Consider the following 18,952-nt stretch of genomic DNA (forward strand, 5'->3'; position numbering starts at 1 on the left):
CATCTAGATAAGCTGCACAAAAGTCATCCAACCCAGTAAGGACTTGGTTCACCAACCTTTGGAAAGTGGCAGGTGCATTCTTCAAACCAAAGGGCATTACCACAAACTGATAATGTCCACTAGGGGTAGAAAATGCTGTTTTGGCTTTTGACTCCTCAGCTAGTCTGATTTGCCAGTAGCCAGCTGTCAGATCGAATGTGCTCAGAAACTTGGCAGAAGCCAATCTGTCAATGAGCTCATCTGCTCTTGGAATGGGGTGAGCATCTGTCCTAGTGACAGCATTGAGACCCCTGTAGTCCACGCAAAATCTCATTTCTCTCTTTCCATCTTGGGTATGAGGTTTTGGCACAAGGACTACTGGGCTGGCCCATGGGCTCTCTGATGGCTCAATCACTCCAAGCTCTAACATCTTTTGCACCTCAGCCTTGATGCAATCCCTGACATGGTCAGGTTGCCTGTAGATCTTATTCTTCACAGGCAGACTGTCACCAGTGTCCACTACATGGGTACACCAGTCAGTCTGGCTGGGTGTGAGTGAAAACAAATGCCTGTGGGCCTGCAAAACTTGTCTGCAGTCCATCTGTTGCTGGTCAGTGAGGCTGCCTGCCAAGGCTACTCCATCAACTGAACCATCATCAGGGTTCTGGGAAAGCAGGTCTGGGAGAGGGTTACTCTCTTCCTCCTGATCCCCATCTGTGGCCATGAGCAAGCTCATGTCCTCCCTGTCCACAAATGCTTTCAAACGGTTCACATGGATTACCCTGTGAGGGCTCCTGGGTGTTCCAAAGTCCACCAAGTAGGTGACTTCTCCCTTCTTTTCAATGATAGGATAGGGTCCACTCCATTTGTCCTGGAGTGCTGCTGGAGCCACTGGCTCCAGTACCCACACCTTCTGTCCTGGTTGGAACTCTACCAGTACAGCCTTTTGGTCATGCCAAGCTTTCTGCAATTCTTGGCTGGCCTCCAGGTTTTTGGATGCTCTTTCCATGTATTCAGCCATCCTGGAGCGGAGACCAAGTACATAGTCCACTATGTCTAGTTTGGGCTTTTTGAGAGGTAACTCCCATCCTTCCTTCACCAAACACAATGGACCTCTCACAGGGTGGCCAAACAAAAGTTCAAAAGGGCTGTAGCCAACCCCCTTCTGTGGGACCTCTCTGTAAGCAAAGAGCAGGCAGGGTAAAAGAATGTCCCATTTCCGCCTGAGCTTCTCTGGTAATCCTTTTATCATGCCTTTAAGGGTCTTGTTAAATCTCTCCACAAGCCCATTGCATTGTGGATGATATGGGGTGGTAAACTTATAGTTTACTCCACATTCCTTCCACATTGCTTTCAGATAGCTGGACATAAAATTGGTGCCCCTATCTGATAACACCTCCTTTGGGAAGCCCACTCTTGAGAAAACTGCAATGAGGGCTTTTGCCACCACAGGTGCTGTGGTGGTCCTCAGGGGAATAGCCTCTGGATACCTGGTGGCATGATCCACTACCACCAGTATGAATCTGTTCCCAGATGCTGTTTGGGGGTCCATTGGACCCACAATATCAATTCCAACTCTTTCAAAGGGGACCCCCACCACAGGTAGTGGTATTAGGGGGGGCCTTTGTTGTGCCACCTGACTTACCACTGGCTTGGCAAGTGACACAGGAGCGACAAAACTCCTTGACATCCTCTGACATGTGAGGCCAGTGAAAGTGTGAAACAAGCCTGTCCCACGTCTTGTTCTGGCCTAAGTGTCCTGCAAGGGGAATATCATGGGCCAAGGTAAGAAGGAACCCCCTAAACTGCAGAGGTATGACCAACCTCCTGGTCATGCCAGGCTTGGGGTCTCTAGCCTCTGAGTAAAGGAGTCCATCATCCCAATACACAGTATGGGTACCTTGGGCATCCCCAGCAGCCTCAGCAGCAGCCTGCTGTCTGAGGGGTTCAAGGGAAGGGCAATCTAATTGAGCCTGCCTCAGGTCTGCCCTTGAGGGTCCCCCTGTCCCCAGAAACTCAACCTGGTCAGGTTCAAGCTCCTCAGAGACAGTCTCCCCTTGGACTGCAGAATCAGTTTCCTCTGAAACTTGATCCTCAACCTGGGGCAAGGTGGAAGGCTGAGCCTTTCCTCTCTTGCTCCTTCTCTTGGGTTGTGGTTGGCCTATTGTTTCAAGATCCACCACTGGTTCAGGAAGGCACTTCTTAGCCTGAGCCCTTGTCATGGCAAGGACATGCTCTGAAATCCCTAGCATTTCTGCATGAGTCCTGTACTCCACTTCTGACCATGCTGAGCTTTCAAGGTCATTGCCTAACAGACAGTCTACTGGTAGGTCTGCACTCACCACAACTTTCTTTAGGCCATCAACCCCTCCCCAGGAGAAGTTCACAACTGCCACACTATGGGAGGTAGTGGAGTTGCTGGCGTTGGTCACTAGGTAGCTCTCACCTAGTACAATCTGTCCAGGGTCCACAAAGTCAGGTGTCACCATTGTGACACTGGCACATGTGTCCCTGTAGGCTTGAGCCAGTTTCTCATTAATTAAGGGAGTCTGCCTGTATTTGCCCAGGTTACTGGGGCTTACTGCAGTGGGCAACTCAATGTCCACATCATACAGGAGAACTGCCTGTGTAGGGATTCTGACTAGGCCAGATCCTACTTCAATACCCAGGGTCAACCCAGCTACACCCTTGGACTGTGTTCCACCACTGCTTACTGTACTTGGGGTTGCAGTTGATTTAGGAGCTGTAGTGGTGGGAACTGGATTTGCCTTGGTGCACTCACTGCCCCAGTGTGAAACTGATTTGCAGGTATTACACCAAGGTGTCTTTGGACCTTTGTTCTTCTTCTTCTTGTTTCCATTTTGGGAACCACCCTCCTTACTATTAGTTTGGGGGCCTGAAGACTTCTGGTCTTTTTCTTTATCTTTCTGATTCTGATTACCACCCTTCTGGTCTGTTTTCTTCTGGTCACCACCTGGGTTCTGGGGTTTCTGCTTAATCCTTGTTCTGACCCATTTGTCTGCCTTCTTTCCCAATTCTTGGGGAGAGGTCAGATCGGAGTCAATAAGGTATTGATGCAACAGCTGGTTTGTACAGTTATTAAGGATCTGTTCTCTCATTATAAGATTGTACAATCCTGTATAGTCTGAAACTTTACTTCCCTGCAACCAACCCTCCAAAGCCTTAGTGGCACACTCAACGAAATCAGTCCAGTCTTGAGTCTGTGCTTTTTGGGTGTCTCTGAACAACAACCTGTATTGCTCAGTGGTTAGGCCAAACCCTTCAATAAGAGCACTCTTCAAAACAGAGTAGTTTTTGGCATCCTCAGGTCTAACTGTGAGGAGCCTGTCCCTCCCTTTCTCAGAAAAGGAGTACCATAAAATTGCAGCCCACTGATCTTGAGGAACCTGCTGTACCATGCAGGCTCTCTCCAGAGCAGTCATCCATTTGTGGATGTCATCCCCTTCTTTAAAGGGGGGCACACTTTTTGTCAGGTTTCTATTGTCATAGCCCCTGTCTTTTTCTCTTGGAAAATTGCTGCCACCAGTGGCATCTAAGCCACTTAATTTCTGCTCTCTTGCCAAGGTAAGTCTAGCTTGAGCCAAGGTAAGTTTAGCTTGAGCCAGGGCTACCTCCTCCCTCTCTATCTGGAGTCTGACAGCCCTCATTCTGGCCCTATGCCCAGTCTTTTGAGAGGCAGTCATACCTCTCTCAGATTCTCTGGAGGCACTAGAAATATGAGAGTCCCCTGAGGGAGATCTCACTCTTCTGTTGCCTGGGAGAATAAGACTGTGGAATCTGGGGAGGTGCTGGCCCTCTCCATTTCCCAGTAGGTTTAAATTGGCCTGGCTAAGCCTGGCAAATCCAACCTGGCTACCCTCCTGACCCTGGTCTTCTGTGTCCTCAATCTCTGAGTCCTCATCCACCTCTTCTCCTTCTTCCTCCTGAGGGGTACCAGTTACAGCTGGGTTCTCTCCATCTCCTGACCTTAGGGGAATTCCCTTCGCCCTTTCTAAGTCATCCTGTTCTAGAATGGCTATCAGGATTGGACAGGTGGGGCTTCTGCCCCTTTTTAACCCTCTTGATTTGCACAAGGCAACCAAGTCCTTTCGGGTTAGCTTGTCATAGCTGGAAGTTGCCTGGGTAAGGTCAACTGTCACAGGAGTAGACCCTGAGGCTTTTCCTGTGTCAGACATGACTCTAGTGTGGTGTAAGTGATGCACCTACCTACACTAAGTGTTTTCCTACTGTACCTTACTAGTGAGTTGTAGTCAGGGTGTGCTAATCCCTTCAACCTACAACTACTAAGTTCAGTAGAACTTAATATGCTAAGCTTTTGATTTTATATGTACCTAGAGGTACTTGATGTGATCTTTCAATTTGATACAAAGATTGCAATGGTAAAACAACAGCAAGCTCAAATCCGCACCGCTGCTCACCAATGTGAGAAGTTGGCCTGATAGGTGATGTTTCCAATTCTGGAACCACCTATTATCAGACCAAACAATCCCTTATGGTGTCTGGTTGTAAGTCAACCTTATTAGACAAGCTATCCTAGGGGTAGCATGGACTAAGCAGCCTAAAGGCTTAACTTAAGAGGTCGTGTTAAGCGAGCTGTTTTACCACATACAATCCTGTAATATCAAATGAAAGGACACCACACAAGTATATATTATAAAAATATATGTGTTTATTACTAAAAACAATCCCCAGTATTCTTTATGAATAAAGGGGCACAAGCGTTAAATCAAAAGCACTGTTTAAACATACAAGTTGCACAATTATGGATGAGGGCGGGTGGCCACTCAAACCATATACTAAACAAGTGGTATAAGAGAGGCCACTCGAACAGTGGTTAGGCCTAGGGCCTAGGGAATCGCTGGGAGCAGTCAGGACAAGCAATGCTGAAGTCGGGAATGGCCCTCGGGATTCGGGAGATGTGCGGAAAGCGCACGCATGCACCAATGTTAACCAATGGTGCGTAAAAGTCATAAAGTTAAAGTTTAAGGACACTTCCGCTGGACCTAGAGGAACAAAACTTAACACACAGACCCTAGAGATGTGCACCAGTGTGGGAACACCGGCGGAGCAAAGTTACCTCACCCACAGGAAGTGGGTGCACAGGGTCGAAGTGGCGTCGGGTTTTGACACGCAGGCTCTTGGTGCTTGAAGCTGAAAGGGCTGCAGGCGGGTTGAAGATGAAGTGTCCGGTGGAGTCCAAGGGTGGACTCAAGTCGAAGGGTACCTGAAAGCAGAGGGGACAGAGTCTGGGTCACTCAGCAGTGACCAGGGTGGAACCAGGACGGAACCAGGCAATGTCGGGCGCAATCAGGTGGTCATCGAGGAGCTTCTCTCCGCTGTCACGTGGGCTCTGGGGCATCTGCGACGTCCAGGAGCAGGTCACGATCTGTCCCACGCAGGCTCTCACCGTCGGTGCAGTCGGCTTCAAGTTTGGAGCAAACAAGCCTTGGCAAGAGCAATCCACGCGGGATCGGAAGATTGCTTCTCACTCGGACCAGGAAGGTCAGAGTCGGGGCTCCTTTTCAGGGGAGCTGGTGTGGATCTGGAGCAACCAGATTCACGAGTCTTCTTTGTAGTTTCGTCGGCACAGGGACCACTAGCCAGTGGGCAAGTGACCGGGCCAACGCGTTGAGCCAAATGGAGCAGAAGGGCCCCACGCAGCACTCGTCGAGTGTGGAGGGCTGAACTTCGGCTCAGGAGTAGCTCAGGGTGAGGGCTTCTCAAACCCCGGTGCACAGCTTCGAGGGTCACTCGTGGGCTGCACGGTCAGCGTCTCGTGGTCAATTCAAGATGGCGTGCCCCACGCTTCCGGTCGCCTCCACGGGTCTCAGCTCTGCAGGGACTGTGGATCGGGCTGTTGGAAGGCAGGCAAGCTTGATCTCGTCGATCTCAGTCGCTCGAGTTCCGGCGGGAACTGCAACTAAGTAGACGTCGAGGGCTGGATGGTGCCTGCTGCTGCAGGGTGGTCACTCCTTGACCACAAGGGAGATTCTTCGGGCTTCCACGTTGAGATGGAGGTCCAAGGGTCCAGAGTTTCGTTTCTAATGTTTTTTCCAGGAAATCTGATGTGCATTGGCACTGCTCCCACTCTTATTCCAATCTGGGGGGCGTGATTACCTGCTAGGTCCCCTCCTATGGGTGGGACCCAGGAAGTGGGTGGATACACCCCCTTCCTTTGATCCAGGCTGCCCTGGCACGAGGGCTGGAGTGCCCCAGAACCGGTTTGGCCGGATTATGCAAGGGGCAGCCTTGTGCGCCCCAGGCAGTGTCTAGTTTCTTTCAAACCTCCCTGCTACAATCCACTATCTCCTGTCTGGAGGGCGGTGACACCCTCCTGTGACAGGAAACCCTTTGTCCAGGACCCATTTGGTTGAGTTTCGGTCAACTGCAGGGGTCCAGACATTTGTCTGTGGCAGAGGCATCCATTTTGTGGATCTTAAGGTCTTTGGAGAAATTAACCGCATTTAAGTGAAGTAACATGTCTTACCCCTCTAGAGGGGTGGAATGCTATCCCCGTCGCCAGAACTGGTGAGGGGATAGTATTCCAAATCGTATGACACCTTACACGACATGTTTTGATAAAGCCAAACCAAAGTTGCTATTTAACCCGAGGATTATAAGGCACTTAAGAGTATATGGTATGGCATTATCCTGAAACAGCTTAGGGAGTTGTTCCCGACAGCTGCAGACAGGCTCAGCTCATGCTAGAGCTCCATCTCACATAAAACCACGCACCCTGCCTCCAGGATTGATGAGGCCTTCCATAGGAGTGGCTCACAGGTTTACATGTGTCCAGATATAGGTTTAGATATAGGTATACTATACCTAAGCAAGGGGTGATTACACCACCTTACCCCAGCTGAGTGATCAGCCAGTTGTGTCAATTTAAGAACCAGCCAGGGGTGGCAAAAGATATGCTGCAGCCCCTGGTAGGCCTTGGTGGCCCCTATGCCCTGGGCACCTATAGTGCATTATACAGGGGCTGACAAGGAGTCCATTTCCAATTGGTATGTGCCTATAGCACATGTATCATTAATTTAGTGAGAGAACAGCAGGCGGGGGGTCTGATCAGCAGGCCCACAGCCTCAGTAGTCGAAAACCAGTGAAGCAAAAAGCAAACATTTGGGGTGACCATAGGATAGCAGACCCTACTCTCCTACACCTATGCACAGACCAGAGACGTTTTAAGGCATGGGCAATGTGGGCACTGGCCCAGGGCCCCAGCCTTTCAGGGAGCCCCCTGATAGAGCCAGCTCTGTTCTGCAGAGAATCTTGCCATAATGACTATGCATACTCCTTAAACAGATTGTTTTAAATACCATTTTTTCAAATTTATTTTTAATATGGGCGATGAGTAAGAACCTATCACAGAGATTTTGAGGAAAATGTGTTTATGTTTCATGCAACATCCATAAAAAATGTTTTTGAGAGCAAACAGGCCATCACATTCGAGAAATGGGAGGATGTCACCGAGATTATTTTCAGTAATTTTAGTGAACTGCTACTGTGTTGTAATATTGAAAAGACTAGAATATTAGATGTAAATACATTAAGAATTTGGACAAGTATGGTAGTGCTCTGTCCAGTGACCAGCTGAAAGAGGGCATCAAAGAGCAGAAATTGGATTATAAATTCAAATCTGTTCCGAAAAGGGGCCCAAAAATATGTTTGGCCCAGGGCCCCCAAAATCCTTAAGATGTTTGGCACAGACAAGGAATGAAAGTGAGAGGATACTCTTCTTGCACAGGACACAGGGCCAAGGTGACAATGGCCTACATGCTGAGCAACTAAAAAAACAGCAAGGCCCCTTTCTGTCACAAAATTATTCGAGCCCTCCAGGGAAGGAGCACCTAATAAGAAGTAAGCCCCTGCTATTACTAACCTACTCAGCCCTCCCCAGACCTTCAGCTCAGGAGCACATGAGCAGCAGTAAGGCCCCTGCAATTAGTAAATTAATCAGCCCTCTGGGCCTCAGGGCAATGTCCTGGCAGGGGAGCACAAAACAGAGTTGCTGGGTCATCCATGGCAGCCAGGGGGAGGCTGAGGTGAAGATGGTGCAAGTTCCAAAAATCACCTGGCCCCCACAGCGAGACCCATTCTTCCTCGCCCACTATGCCCTGAATGTGAAGGGCTGTGGGTGAGGTGTTAAAACTAACACTGTTTAAGTGCTGCGTGGGCCCCTGGGGGGGCCGAGGTGAAAATGGCTCAAAGGCCTGAGCAACACCTGGCCCCCAGGGAGGCCGATTTTTGAAAACAATCACCCCCTCCCCAGCCACCCTCAGCATGATTGCTTTGCAGGGCAGGGGGTGAAGGAGAGGCCACAGCAGATAATTGCTATTCTCCTATTAACATGACTAGAGAATCTGGATTTCATTAAAGACACGGAGGCTAACATTATGCATATAACTTTTAATGCAGACTCCAAACACAAAGCAATAGTTCCATGTAGAACATTCTTAACAAAACAATTCCAGTAAGCACTAGGCAATCAGCCTCTTTTAACCCCTCCCATGTCCGTGACGGAACCGTTCCGTCACGAGCCTCGGGTGGGCTGTGCTGGTGACGGAATGGTTCCGTCACGGCCCCGCTGCCGCGCCTGCGCGGCGCTGATTTTGCGCCTGCGCGGCTGTGAGAAGTTGGCCTGGTAGGGGATGTTTCCAATTCTGGAACCACCTACTACCTGACCAAACAATCCCTTATGGTGTCTGGTTGTAAGTCAACCTTATTAGACAAGCTATCCTAGGGGTAGCATGGACTAAGCAGCCTAAAGGCTTAACTTAAGAGGTCGTGTTAAGCGAGCTGTTTTACCACATACAATCCTGTAATACCAAATGAAAGGACACCACACAAGTATATATTATAAAAATATATGTGTTTATTACTAAAAACAATCCCCAGTATTCTTTATGAATAAAGGGGCACAAGCGTTAAATCAAAAGCACTGTTTAAACATACAAGTTGCACAATTATGGATGAGGGCGGGTGGCCACTCAAACCATATACTAAACAAGTGGTAAAAGAGATGCCACTCGAGCAGTGGTTAGGCCTAGGGCCTAGGGAATCGCTGGGAGCAGTCAGGACAAGCAATGCTGAAGTCGGGAATGGCCCTCGGGATTCGGGAGGTGTGCGGAAAGCGCACGCATGCACCAATGTTAACCAATGGTGCGTAAAAGTCAAAGAGTTAAAGTTTAAGGACACTTCCGCTGAACCTAGAGGAACAAAACTTAACACACAGACCCTAGAGGTGTGCACCAGTGTGGGAACACCGGCGGAGCAAAGTTACCTCACCCACAGGAAGTGGGTGCACAGGGTCGAAGTGGCGTCGGGTTTTGACACGCAGGCTCTTGGTGCTTGAAGCTGAAAGGGCTGCAGGCGGGTTAAAGATGAAGTGTCCGGTGGAGTCCAAGGGTGGACTCAAGTTGTAGAGTACCTGAAAGCAGAGGGGACAGAGTCTGGGTCACTCAGCAGTGACCAGGGTGGAACCAGGACGGAACCAGGCAATGTCGGCGCAATCAGGTGGTCGTCGAGGAGCTTCTCTCCGCAGTCACGTGGGCTCTGGGGCATCTGCGACGTCCAGGAGCAGGTCACGATCTGTCCCACGCAGGCTCTCACCGTCGGTGCAGTCGGCTTCAAGTTTGGAGCAAACAAGCCTTGGTAAGAGCAATCCACGCAGGATCGGAAGATTGCTTCTCACTCGGACCAGGAAGGTCAGAGTCGGGGCTCCTTTTCAGGGGAGCTGGTGTGGATCTGGAGCAACCAGAATCACAAGTCTTCTTAGGTAGTTCGTCGGCACAGGGACCACAAGCCAGCTGGCAAGTGACCGGGCCAACGCGTTGAGCCAAATCGTGCCAAAGGGCCCCACGCAACACTCGTCGAGTGTGGAGGGCTGAACTTCGGCTCAGGAGTAGCTCAGGGTGGGGGCTTCTCAAACCCCGGTGCACAGCTTCGAGGGTCACTCGTGGGCTGCACGGTCAGCGTCTCGTGGTCACTTCAAGATGGCGTGCCCCACGCTTCCGGTCGCCTCCACGGGTCTCAGCTTTGCAGGGACTGTGGATCGGGCTGTTAGAAGCTGGGCAGGCTTGATCTCGTCGATCTCAGTCGCTCGAGTTCCGGCGGGAACTGCAACTAAGTAGACGTCGAGGGCTGGATGGTGTCTGCTGCTGCAGGGTGGTCACTCCTTGACCACAAGGGAGATTCTTCGGGCTTCCACGTTGAGATGGAGGGCGAAGGGTCCAGAATATCATTTCAAATGTTTCTTCCAGGAAATCTGATGTGCATTGGCACTGCTCCCACTCTTATTCGAATCTGGTGGGCGTGATTACCTGCTAGGTCCCCCCCTATGGGTGGGACCCAGGAAGTGGGTGGATACACCCCCTTCCTTTGATCCAGGCCGCCCTGGCACGAGGGCTGGAGTGCCCCAGAACCGGTTTGGCCGGATTATGCAAGGGGCAGCCTTGTGCTCCCCAGGCAGTGTCTGGTTTCTTTCAAACCTCCCTGCTACAATACACTATCTCCTGTCTGGAGGGCGGTGACACCCTCCTGTGACAGGAAACCCTTTGTCCAGGACCCCTTTGGCTGAGTTTCGGTCAGCTCCAGGGGTCCAGACATTTGTCTGTGGCAGAGGCATCCATTTTGTGGATCTTAAGGCCTTTGGAGAAATCAACCGCATTAAAGTAAAGTAACATGTCTTACCCCTCTAGAGGGGTGGAATGCCATCCCCGTCGCCAGAACTGGCGAGGGGATGGTATTCCAAAGCGTATGACACCTTACACGACATGTTTTGATAAAGCCAAACCAAAGTTGCTAAATAACCGCGAGGATTATAAGGCACTTAATAGTATATGGTATGGCATTATCCTGAAACAGCTTAGGGATTTGTTCCCGATGGCTGCAGACAGGCTCAGCTCATGCTAGAGCTCCATCTCACATAAAACCACGCACTCAGCCTCCAGGATTGATGAGGCCTGACTATAGGAGTGGCTCACAGGTTTACATGTGTCCAGATATAGGTTTAGACATAGGTATACTATATCTAAGCAAGGGGTGTGTACACCACCTTACCCCAGCTGAGTGATCAGCCAGTTGTGTCAATTTAAGAACCAGCCAGGGGTGGCAAAAGATATGCTGCAGCCCCTGGTAGGCCTTAGTGGCCCCTATGCCCTGTGCACCTATAGTGCATTCTACAGGGGCTGACAAGGAGTCCATTTCCAATTGGTATGTACCTAGGGTACATGGAATCCATTTTACAGAGAGAGCAGATGGCCTGGGGCCCTGATTAGCAGGGAACCAGGTCAACTAAGTCAAAAAACCAGCTAAACACAGGCAAAAAATCTGGGGTAACCATAGTCAGGTAGCCACCTTCCTACATAACCCCCCCCCAAACGAAAGGAGATAAGGCTATCCTTGGCCAGGTAAGCCTATATTGCCTGAGTGGCCATATAAGGAAGTACCTGCACTAGCATGGGTACCCCCTGTCTCATGGTCCACTAAGCAGTCCCTCACCCTTGGGGTATCAGAGGGTCTCCACCATAGGGAATCACTACCTTGGGTGTGTTTATGCAAAGTTAAAGGCTGGTTTGGATATGGAGTACTGAAGCGAGGCTCTACTAATTTAGGGCTTAGCTTCCTCCAATTATCTTCCACCATGGGTGCCTTTCTCTCTTTAACTGAGTTGCACTGTGCTCTCAGGGTCAACCTCTGGCTACCTAAAGCTGGAGGCTGGGTCCCTCTGTTTGGCTTGCTGGAGGGACAGTTCAGGTTTGGGCCCTTTGGGTCCCAGGTTTGGCTGTGCCCAACAGAATCCATCTGTGGGAGGTCCCTAACTGTTTTTAAGGGGGCTCCCTCAGGAGTTTTTAAAGTTTTCACCTTACTAGGGCTACTAGTTTTGGTGCACCTAATCTTTTGATGGGGGTGCTTCATTTGACAGGGGGCCCTCTGGGTCTCACTGTCCTTCTTGTCCTCTGCAGCCCTGGGCTGGCTAAGGCAAGGGAGAGAGGGGCAGGTTACCTGCTCCAGACTGGGTCCCACCTGAGAAGGGTCCACCGCCATCAGAGGCTCTGTCAGGCCAGGCCTAACAACCTCTGGGGCAGTTCCTTCATCAGGGGTAAGATCAGTTCCCTGAGGAGGCTGATCCTGTCCTAAAGTCTGGTGAGGGGGAGATTTCTCTTCCTCCTCCATGCTCTCAGTTTGTGTGGAGTTATCCATCATTTCAGGCTTCACAACACACATATCAGTTTGAGTTTGGGCTGTGGCCATCACAGCCCCACCAACCTTTTCAGGAGGAGACTCAGTTTGGGTTTCTGCTGTTATCATAACAGCTTTGCTATTCTGTTCAGGAAGAGCTTTTGCTAAAGATGGGGCAGGGAGTTTCTCAGCCCTACCAACCTTTTCAGGAAGGACATCTTGCATTGGGGCTGTAGCCATTACAGCCCCACTAACCTTTCCATTGGAATTTACCATTCTAGAATGGATTTCCTGTTCAACCTCAGCCCAGGCTGAGATTTCCAAATCATTACCAAGTAGGCAGTCTACAGGCAAGTTTGGTGACACTGCCACTCTCTTTGGGCCAATGACACCTCCCCAGCTGAGACTTACTACTGCCATGGGATGATTCGTTTGGATTCCATCAATGTTTGTAACCTGGTATGTGGCACCAGGTAAAAGTTGCTTAGAGGGGACTATGCCATCAGCCACCATGGTGATGCTAGCCCCTGTGTCTCTAAAAGCTTCAACTTTCAAACCATTGATGATGGGTTCTTGTCTATACTTGCTCAAAGTATTTGGGCAAGCAGAGAAGTTGGCAATCCCCATGCCAGTCTCATAAACAAGATCATTGGGTGATGGGGACCTGGATAGGCCAGGGTCTACCTGAGCTCCAAAAGTAAACCCACCCAGATTCCTGGGTGTGCTTCCACTTCCTGGGGGATTACTGCTGACAGTAACAGGAGGTGTTGAAGCTGGCTTTGGAGGTATATTTTCTTTATTGTTATTCTTGGGACAACAGTTGTCTGTTTTGTAATGCCCAACCTGTTTACAGGCATAACAATAAGGCTTTTTCTCTGTTGAAGAAGTGTCTTGGGACCCACCCCCATTCTTGGAGTTTTGGGGCCCTGGGGAAGTCTTTTCTTTATTTTTATCCCCACCCTTATCTTGAGGCTTGGTAGACTCCTTCTTCTGGTTACTGTCCTGATTCTTAGGCCTAATCCTGGTTCTGACCCACTTGTCTGCCTTCTTTCCCAATTCTTGGGGAGAGGTCAGATCAGAGTCCACCAGGTGCTGGTGTAAGAGCTGGTTCTGACAATTACTTAGGATCTGCTCCCTCATAATCAAATTATACAATCCTGTAAAGTCATGTACTTTGCTGCCATGTAGCCAACCCTCCAGAGCCTTAGTAGCACAATCTACAAAATCAGTCCAGTCCTGTGTCTGTGTCTTCTGGGTGTCTCTGAACTTCAACCTGTACTGTTCAGTGGTTAAGCCAAACCCATCTATTAGGACACTCTTCAGGACTTTGTAATTGTTTGCATCCTCATGTCTGACAGTGAGGAGCTTATCTCTCCCTTTTTCTGAAAAGGAGTACCATAAGATTGCTGCCCACTGTTCCTCAGGAACCTGCTGTACCATGCAGGCTCTCTCAAGAGCAGTTATCCACTTGTGAATGTCATCCCCTTCCTTGTAGGGGGGCACAATCTTTGTCAGGTTTCTACTATCATAGGACCTGGGTTTCTCTTTAGGAATATTGCTGCCACCAGTGGCATCTAAGCCACTTAATTTCTGCTCTCTTGCCAAGGCAAGTCTAGCTTGAGCCAAGGCTACCTCCTCCCTCTCTATCTGGAGTTTGACAGCCCTCATTCTGGCCCTATGCTCTAGCTTTTGAGAAGCACTCATGCCTCTCTGTGATTCTCTGGAGGCACTAGAAACATGAGAGTCCCCTGAGGGAGATCTCACTCTTCTGTTGCCTGGGAGAATAACATGTTGGGTTCTGGGGAGGTGCTGGCCCTCTCCATTCCCCAGTAGGTCCAAGTTGGCCTGGCTAAGCCTACCAACTGGAACCTGGCTACCCTGATCCTGTACTTCTAAGTCCTCAACATCTGAGTCCTCATCCAAGTCATCATCATCCTCCTCTTCAGGGGGATCAACTACAGGGGGATTCTCTCCATTTCCTGTGTCTAGGGAAGCTGCTTTTGCCTTCTCTAAGTCATCCTGTTCTAGGATTTCTACCAGGATTAGGCAGGTGGGGCTTCTGCCCCTTTTTAACCCTCTTGCTTTGCACAAGGCAATCAAGTCTCTGCGGGTTAGTTTGTCATATCCAAAAGTTGCCTGGGTAGGGTCAACTGTCACAGGAGCAGACCCTGAGGCTTTTCCTGTGTCAGACATGGTTACTAGTGAGGTGTAAGTGGTGCACTTACCTACACTAAGTGTTTTCCTACTGGACCTTGCTAGTGAGTTGTAGTCAGGGTGTGCTAATCCCTTTAATCTACAACTACTAAGTTCAGTAGAACTTAATATGCTAAGCTTTTGATTTTATATGTACCTAGAGGTACTTGATGTGATCTTTCAATTTGATAAAAAGATTGCAATGGTAAAACAACAGCAAGCTCAAATCCGCACCGCTGCTCACCAATGTGAGAAGTTGGCCTGGTAGGGGATGTTTCCAATTCTGGAACCACCTACTACCTGACCAACAAACAATCCCTTATGGTGTCTGGTTGTAAGTCAACCTTATTAGACAAGCTATCCTAGGGGTAGCATGGACTAAGCAGCCTAAAGGCTTAACTTAAGAGGTCGTGTTAAGCGAGCTGTTTTACCACATACAATCCTGTAATACCAAATGAAAGGACACCACACAAGTATATATTATAAAAATATATGTGTTTATTACTAAAAACAATCCCCAGTATTCTTTATGAATAAAGGGGCACAAGCGTTAAATCAAAAGCACTGTTTAAACATACAAGTTGCACAATTATGGATGAGGGCGGGTGGCCACTCAAACCATATACTAAACAAGTGGTATAAGAGATGCCACTCGAGCAGTGGTTAGGCCTAGGGCCTAGGGAATCGCTGGGAGCAGTCAGGACAAGCAATGCTGAAGTCGGGAATGGCCCTCGGGATTCGGGAGGTGTGCGGAAAGCGCACGCATGCACCAATGTTAACCAATGGTGCGTAAAAGTCAAAGAGTTAAAGTTTAAGGACACTTCCGCTGAACCTAGAGGAACAAAACTTAACACACAGACCCTAGAGGTGTGCACCAGTGTGGGAACACCGGCGGAGCAAAGTTACCTCACCCACAGGAAGTGGGTGCACAGGGTCGAAGTGGCGTCGGGTTTTGACACGCAGGCTCTTGGTGCTTGAAGCTGAAAGGGCTGCAGGCGGGTTAAAGATGAAGTGTCCGGTGGAGTCCAAGGGTGGACTCAAGTTGTAGAGTACCTGAAAGCAGAGGGGACAGAGTCTGGGTCACTCAGCAGTGACCAGGGTGGAACCAGGACGGAACCAGGCAATGTCGGGCGCAATCAGGTGGTCGTCGAGGAGCTTCTCTCCGCTGTCACGTGGGCTCTGGGGCATCTGCGACGTCCAGGAGCAGGTCACGATCTGTCCCACGCAGGCTCTCACCGTCGGTGCAGTCGGCTTCAAGTTTGGAGCAAACAAGCCTTGGTAAGAGCAATCCACGCAGGATCGGAAGATTGCTTCTCACTCAGACCAGGAAGGTCAGAGTCGGGGCTCCTTTTCAGGGGAGCTGGTGTGGATCTGGAGCAACCAGAATCACAAGTCTTCTTAGGTAGTTCGTCGGCACAGGGACCACAAGCCAGCTGGCAAGTGACCGGGCCAACGCATTGAGCCAAATCGTGCCAAAGGGCCCCACGCAACACTCGTCGAGTGTGGAGGGCTGAACTTCGGCTCAGGAGTAGCTCAGGGTGGGGGCTTCTCAAACCCCGGTGCACAGCTTCGAGGGTCACTCGTGGGCTGCACGGTCAGCGTCTCGTGGTCACTTCAAGATGGCGTGCCCCACGCTTCCGGTCGCCTCCACGGGTCTCAGCTTTGCAGGGACTGTGGATCGGGCTGTTAGAAGCTGGGCAGGCTTGATCTCGTCGATCTCAGTCGCTCGAGTTCCGGCGGGAACTGCAACTAAGTAGACGTCGAGGGCTGGATGGTGCCTGCTGCTGCAGGGTGGTCACTCCTTGACCACAAGGGAGATTCTTCGGGCTTCCACGTTGAGATGGAGGGCGAAGGGTCCAGAATATCGTTTCAAATGTTTCTTCCAGGAAATCTGATGTGCATTGGCACTGCTCCCACTCTTATTCGAATCTGGTGGGCGTGATTACCTGCTAGGTCCCCCCCTATGGGTGGGACCCAGGAAGTGGGTGGATACACCCCCTTCCTTTGATCCAGGCCGCCCTGGCACGAGGGCTGGAGTGCCCCAGAACCGGTTTGGCCGGATTATGCAAGGGGCAGCCTTGTGCTCCCCAGGCAGTGTCTGGTTTCTTTCAAACCTCCCTGCTACAATACACTATCTCCTGTCTGGAGGGCGGTGACACCCTCCTGTGACAGGAAACCCTTTGTCCAGGACCCCTTTGGCTGAGTTTCGGTCAGCTCCAGGGGTCCAGACATTTGTCTGTGGCAGAGGCATCCATTTTGTGGATCTTAAGGCCTTTGGAGAAATCAACCGCATTAAAGTAAAGTAACATGTCTTACCCCTCTAGAGGGGTGGAATGCCATCCCCGTCGCCAGAACTGGCGAGGGGATGGTATTCCAAAGCGTATGACACCTTACACGACATGTTTTGATAAAGCCAAACCAAAGTTGCTAAATAACCGCGAGGATTATAAGGCACTTAATAGTATATGGTATGGCATTATCCTGAAACAGCTTAGGGATTTGTTCCCGATGGCTGCAGACAGGCTCAGCTCATGCTAGAGCTCCATCTCACATAAAACCAAGCACTCAGCCTCCAGGATTGATGAGGCCTGACTATAGGAGTGGCTCACAGGTTTACATGTGTCCAGATATAGGTTTAGACATAGGTATACTATATCTAAGCAAGGGGTGTGTACACCACCTTACCCCAGCTGAGTGATCAGCCAGTTGTGTCAATTTAAGAACCAGCCAGGGGTGGCAAAAGATATGCTGCAGCCCCTGGTAGGCCTTAGTGGCCCCTATGCCCTGTGCACCTATAGTGCATTCTACAGGGGCTGACAAGGAGTCCATTTCCAATTGGTATGTACCTAGGGTACATGGAATCCATTTTACAGAGAGAGCAGATGGCCTGGGGCCCTGATTAGCAGGGAACCAGGTCAACTAAGTCAAAAAACCAGCTAAACACAGGCAAAAAATCTGGGGTAACCATAGTCAGGTAGCCACCTTCCTACAGCGGCGCATTCTATTGGGTGGGCGGGGCCGTGACCTGAACCATTCCATCACAAGCACAGCTCACCCACGTGCCGTGACGGAGCGGTTCCGTCACGGCCCCCCCCGCCGCGCCTGCGCGGCGCGTTCTATTGAGCGGGCGGGCCGTGATGGAACCGTTCCGTCACAAGCACAGCTCACCCGTGTGCTGTGACGGAGCGGTTCCGTCACGAGCACGGGACCGCCGCGTCGCTGCCCCGCCCCCTTAGCGCTGCGGCGGAATAGCCGCTGCAGCGAAGGGGTTAAATAAGGAGTAAAGGAGAAAAAGGAAATGTCCCAATAAAAACTTCAACGATGAGACTTCACAAAATCACGGTAGATAAGGGACAAACGAAATCTCCAAGATTCGTAGAGAAAGAATCAGGAACATGAGTTCAGGAGAGGTTATCTGAAAAGAAAAGAAGTGTAAATAAATTCAGAAATATAAACAAAGATTAATCCTGACAAGGAACGTTAAGTGAAAAGGAACATTAAGAATTCAAATAAGCATTTCTTTTATTAAAATATGTTTATTGTCATAGCAAGTTCACCATTGTATTTATAAACATATTACATGAAATAAACAGTAAGCAAAAGATCAGAAGAACCATATGAGATATAGGGGAAGGTGGTCACATGCCCTTGGTGTAAAGTGAATATTGCCATTGGTAATGTCACTTCTAAAGTTTACCCTTCTTCACTTTTCATCTTGGTCTGTCTCATCTGTCTGCCACCACGGCACACAATCTAAGTTGTTTTGGGGCAACACCAACATTTCATTTGAACAAGCTGGGTCCTTGAATGATACTAATCCATTTTCTATTCTGGCAGATTAGTGTCTTCAGACAAGCAGGAGGCAATTCTGCTTATGATACTGAAGCAACACTGTGCCTAGTGTGGGCTGCAGCAGAACAGGGGAAACGGACAGCATGCAGCTGTACTTCCGAAGTCAGTTATCCAATGTACAGATCTCCAGGTGTTTACTTTAACAAGCATTGGCATAGCCAATAGGTCTCGCCTTTGGGACCTTATAAGTGTTCGACAAGAGCTAGGCTGAACATAGGCTCGAACTAAAAAGCCTGTTCATTAGTGAGACACGCAGTTTTTAAAAGTAGGTGCTAAGATTGGTCAACAATACCCTCCCCCCACAACTGCCATGGTCACCCCATGCTGGCGAACTCAAACCAGCTGTGTGCCTCCTATTGGTGCAGCAGGTGCAGTGGCGCCAGGAACTAGAGCCCTTAGGGGCCTTGGAATGCTGATATTTGTTGTGTTTTATAGCCGCCTCCGCAGCGACAAGGACAGCTTCACTTGCTTGCACCAGGACCCATGGCATCGTGCCCACTAATAACCCTGGTACAAAAGGGGGTGGTGATGGACCCTGGGCGCTTCTGTGGGAGTACCGCGGCCCCTCACACAAAAGCTGCGCGCGGATGTTGCCATTTAAAGTACAATCTTCTGTGCATGCTGCTGGGGAACAGAGAGGGTGCGACGGGCCGCAGCACGCACATCGACCCATCGGGCTGTATGAAGCAGGCTGGTGGGGGTCGGCGCTGCCCTCTGCACTAGA

At 50.1% G+C, this 18,952-nt stretch overlaps 1 protein-coding gene across 1 annotated transcript in view; it reads right to left on the reverse strand.

The window, feature by feature from the left end:
* Positions 1–17,713: 17,713 nt before the first annotated feature.
* LOC144805811 (uncharacterized) overlaps positions 17,714–18,952 on the reverse strand; it is a 99,874-nt gene continuing 98,635 nt past the window's right edge. The window contains exon 5 of the mRNA XM_078672288.1: positions 17,714–17,791. Within this exon, the coding sequence (XP_078528414.1) occupies positions 17,714–17,791 (78 nt within the window). The remainder of the gene's footprint in view (positions 17,792–18,952) is intronic.

This window comes from Lissotriton helveticus (genome assembly GCF_964261635.1).
Source record: "Lissotriton helveticus chromosome 1_1 unlocalized genomic scaffold, aLisHel1.1 SUPER_1_unloc_27, whole genome shotgun sequence".
Lineage (NCBI taxonomy): Eukaryota > Metazoa > Chordata > Amphibia > Caudata > Salamandridae > Lissotriton > Lissotriton helveticus.